We start from the raw sequence: 3395 nt of genomic DNA on the forward strand, positions 1-3395 counted from the left end.
CACTACAGTGCTCCCCATGCCCGATATGAGAGCTACTACGTACGTGCCATGCAACCACGGGAAGCATTCTCCATGGCGCCATCCATTCCTCCGTCGTCACGGCATCACTCTTCTCCATCCATTTGACCAGACTGAAGCCACGAGTACGCCGGTTTCCTGGCTCGCAGTCGTCGACATCGTCCCCGCCTGAAGTAAGCATTCCTGCCGTCACCAGGCGTGTCTCGATCGATTCAGGGACTCATCAACATCGATGTTTTTTTGTTACAAATCAACACGGCACGAACCGTTGGCGTCTCCACCAACACAACCATCATCTAGCGCACCCCTTGCGTCAATTCGATGATGTATGACATGGTCAACTTGGTAAACTCGGCGATATGGTTGTAGTCGATCGTGGCCAACGTGTCGCGGGTCGAGTGGATGTTGGGGTTCAAGTCGCGGAAGTTGGTTTCGAATGGCATCGACGCTGGGTACCCCGCGCGATTCCAGGACGCATGGTCGGAGCACCCGTAGCCACAATTGCCGTGTGTGGCCGGAATCGACAAGTACGCTTTGACAAGGGTCTCCAGGAACGCCGTGAGGCCGGGGTCCGTGTTGTCGTCCATGAAACTCACAACGGGGGGTTTGCCCGGGGCGACCCAACCCGTCATGTCCTGCTGCATCTGGGCGTACACGTCGACCCTCTGGCTGGCGTACGTCTTGACAACGTCCGCCGACCCCTGGAGACCCGTCTCTTCGGCTGAGTACCAATGAAACTCCACGGGGCGCACGGGCACCCATTGCTTGGTCGCGAGCAAGTATTTGAGCGCCTGCAGAATTGTGATCGTGCCGGACCCGTCGTCGTCGGCTCCTGGCGCTTGCTGGATGTTGTAGCGGTTGATCGAGTCTTGGTGAGCTGTAGCGATCACAATATCGTTGGCCTTGGCCTTGACTGTGGGCTCCAACCGAGCGATGACCGAGTACTGCCCCCACGAGTGCTTGAACTGCCGCACCGTGAGCTTCACGTCGGGTCGCGTGGGCGACAACTTTTTGACTTGATCGAAAATCCACGCGCACGATTGGACCCCTTGGGCGGAGTCCTTGTAACGCGTCGAAAATTTGGTGACAAAGTCTGTCAGCAACGCCTTCAAGTCAGCCGTCTTGATTTTTGATATCGCCGCGCCCACGACAGACTTGTAGCCAGGGCCAGTGGGGAATTTCTTGGGAGCCAGTCGCAAGATTTCGTGGCGAAGGGTCTTGTACGCCGCCAGTTTGTCCCAGTCACCGTTGGTCGCATCCACAAAACCAATCGACCGAGCTTCCAAGTCTGAAATCTACCATTTTAAACGGGTGGTCAAGAGGGGGCGAGCAAAGGGGGCATACCTCAGAGGGGGTGAGCCATTCCGCCGTGGAGTCGGACGTCGCGATGAGTCGCTTTCCTCTGGCGTCGTCTGCAGCACATGCCACCGCCGCCAGCGCCAAGAGAGTAAAGACCTTCATGTCGTGGTGCTAGTCAAAACGACAACTGGCCTTGGATACGACATGGCTATCATTCGGTTGGACGAGATTCTGATTTGGATAGGATAACATAGGGTACTGAATAGAAAAGGTTCCAATGTCTATGATATATTTATCTGCTTGAGAATTGCAATTATGCAGTATCATAGGATATGCATTCAAAAAGGTTGTGTACCTTGTATCCAGAGCAATCTGATGACATTTTGGCGCGGGCGCTGGCTCTGAATCAGACGACGAACTCACGCGACAACGAACACTTGAAAAGCAAGTTTGCCGACAGTTTGGGCGAGACATGACAATACATTCGGTTGTCCAGGTGGCTCGCTAGTCACACCCAAACGGCGACGTTCAGAGCTCATGGAGCATGGTCGCTGTCGCTCTTAGTCGGCGGATTGGTTGAACACAACCACGATTTATCTCACGACGTCGTGCAAGTTCTACCAGGTCGAAGGCATCCTCCAGCTAAACGATGTAGTTGCAGTGGACACAGCCTCAAGACAGAAGCGTTTGATTCAAAGCGAATAGGAGCCCCACCAAGCAGTTTTCGTTCGAATATAGCAATGCACATTGTCTCTGTGTTGTTCCTTGCACGACAAGGGGATCATCGAGCCACGACTTGGGCGACTATGATTTTACCGCCAGTCGTTTGCCCCAGACACTCACTGTTCATGAGAATGCTCCGTGTTCTGCTGGTCGCCTATGGCTGTCGCACCCTCGCGCCGCACGACGGAGTCTGTGGGTACAGGCACTCATTTGACCGACGCTTGTACATGTCGCATACGATAGCACCACAGACCGAGAACCTCACCATCCAAGCCAAATAGGTAGAGATTGTTCTTTCGTAAACGATCGCTCTGCGCTAGCGCACTACACGTCTTGCTTGGAAAACGTTTTTGGTGCGAACTCCCATCAAATCAAGGTTTTGTTGCGACGGCGGATGAGCCTCCTATCGACGTGAATACGTCACTGGTGAAAAACTCATGTGTCCTGATTATGCCACCGTAATCGGACGCAGGCAACAAGTCCATTTCTGATGCACTTGCAACCTTTGTCGGCGCGACTTCCAGTTGCATTTATCTTACAAGCCAACGCCACGCAAACGTTGAAACAAGAGAGACTCTCCCACTCGAGCTTGTGCGTACAGTACTCTCCAAAGACGTACCTCCTGTACACTATCCTTACTGCTGGTGTTTACTGTTCACCCTACAGGTGGATGCTTTATATCTTATTTCGGCGAGTGTGCACTACGAAATGGTTCAAAAACACAACATCGTGGCAACCGCGTCAACCCAGGGCGAGGTACCGTCACTATGATTTTCGCCGACTTAGGACCTTCAGAGTTACGGCCGCCGTTTACCGGGTCTTTCATTCAAGGGCCTCTTCCAGGTCATGGAAGCAGTCGGTGCTCGTGGTTTGAGGTGAATGTTGAACCCCTCGTGATATTCATGACGAGTTTGACATCTCCATGACAAACCAGAAGGTGATGAGCGTTACCTGGTGACGAAATTGGTGATCACGATTGAAAATACTCGATGCTTAAAAAAATATAGTTTTTGTACTTTTTGTGGTCGAAAAGGTAGCGAATATTGACCAAAATCTACAAAAAGAGGAGAGAATTGACGTGTTTTCACGTGAAACCGACGTATTGTGGAGGAATTCAATGCCCTGGCACCCAGCCATCCTTGCCAGTGTTGAATTTGCTTCCCTAGTCGGCTCTCTTTTCCGTGAGCCCAGGAAAACACCGACACCCCCTAAAAGACCTGTAAACCCCGGAAAGAGTGGGCATCGTTTCATAATCTGACCACCTCTATAAATATAAAAAATCCTACCACGATCGGTTAGTTTTTCAAAGGGAATTACTCGGACGACAGCATAATGAAATAGAGTTTAGAAATTTG

The 3395-nt window shown here is 51.8% G+C and overlaps 1 protein-coding gene across 1 annotated transcript; it reads right to left on the reverse strand.

The window, feature by feature from the left end:
• Positions 1-229: 229 nt before the first annotated feature.
• Positions 230-1498, reverse strand: H310_02478 (hypothetical protein). The gene is made up of 2 exons (XM_008866009.1): positions 1363-1498; positions 230-1313 (listed from the first exon to the last, which is right to left on the reverse strand). The coding sequence occupies exons 1-2, from the start codon at positions 1477-1479 to the stop codon at positions 315-317; spliced, it is 1116 nt and encodes a 371-aa protein (XP_008864231.1). The 5' UTR covers positions 1480-1498; the 3' UTR covers positions 230-314.
• Between the last annotated feature and the right edge of the window lie 1897 nt (positions 1499-3395).

The sequence above is a fragment of the Aphanomyces invadans genome (genome assembly GCF_000520115.1).
Source record: "Aphanomyces invadans strain NJM9701 unplaced genomic scaffold supercont1.3, whole genome shotgun sequence".
NCBI classification, from domain to species: Eukaryota; Oomycota; class Saprolegniomycetes; order Saprolegniales; family Verrucalvaceae; genus Aphanomyces; species Aphanomyces invadans.

What these genes read in the sequence shown, in the direction of transcription:
- H310_02478 (XM_008866009.1), bottom strand. Translation starts at nt 1,479, where the DNA reads ATGAAGGTCTTTACTCTCTTGGCGCTGGCGGCGGTGGCATGTGCTGCA. An exon ending in AATGGCTCACCCCCTCTGAG is followed by an intron (nt 1,314 to 1,362) that starts GTATGCCCCCTT and finishes TTAAAATGGTAG; the next exon opens with ATTTCAGACTTGGAAGCTCG.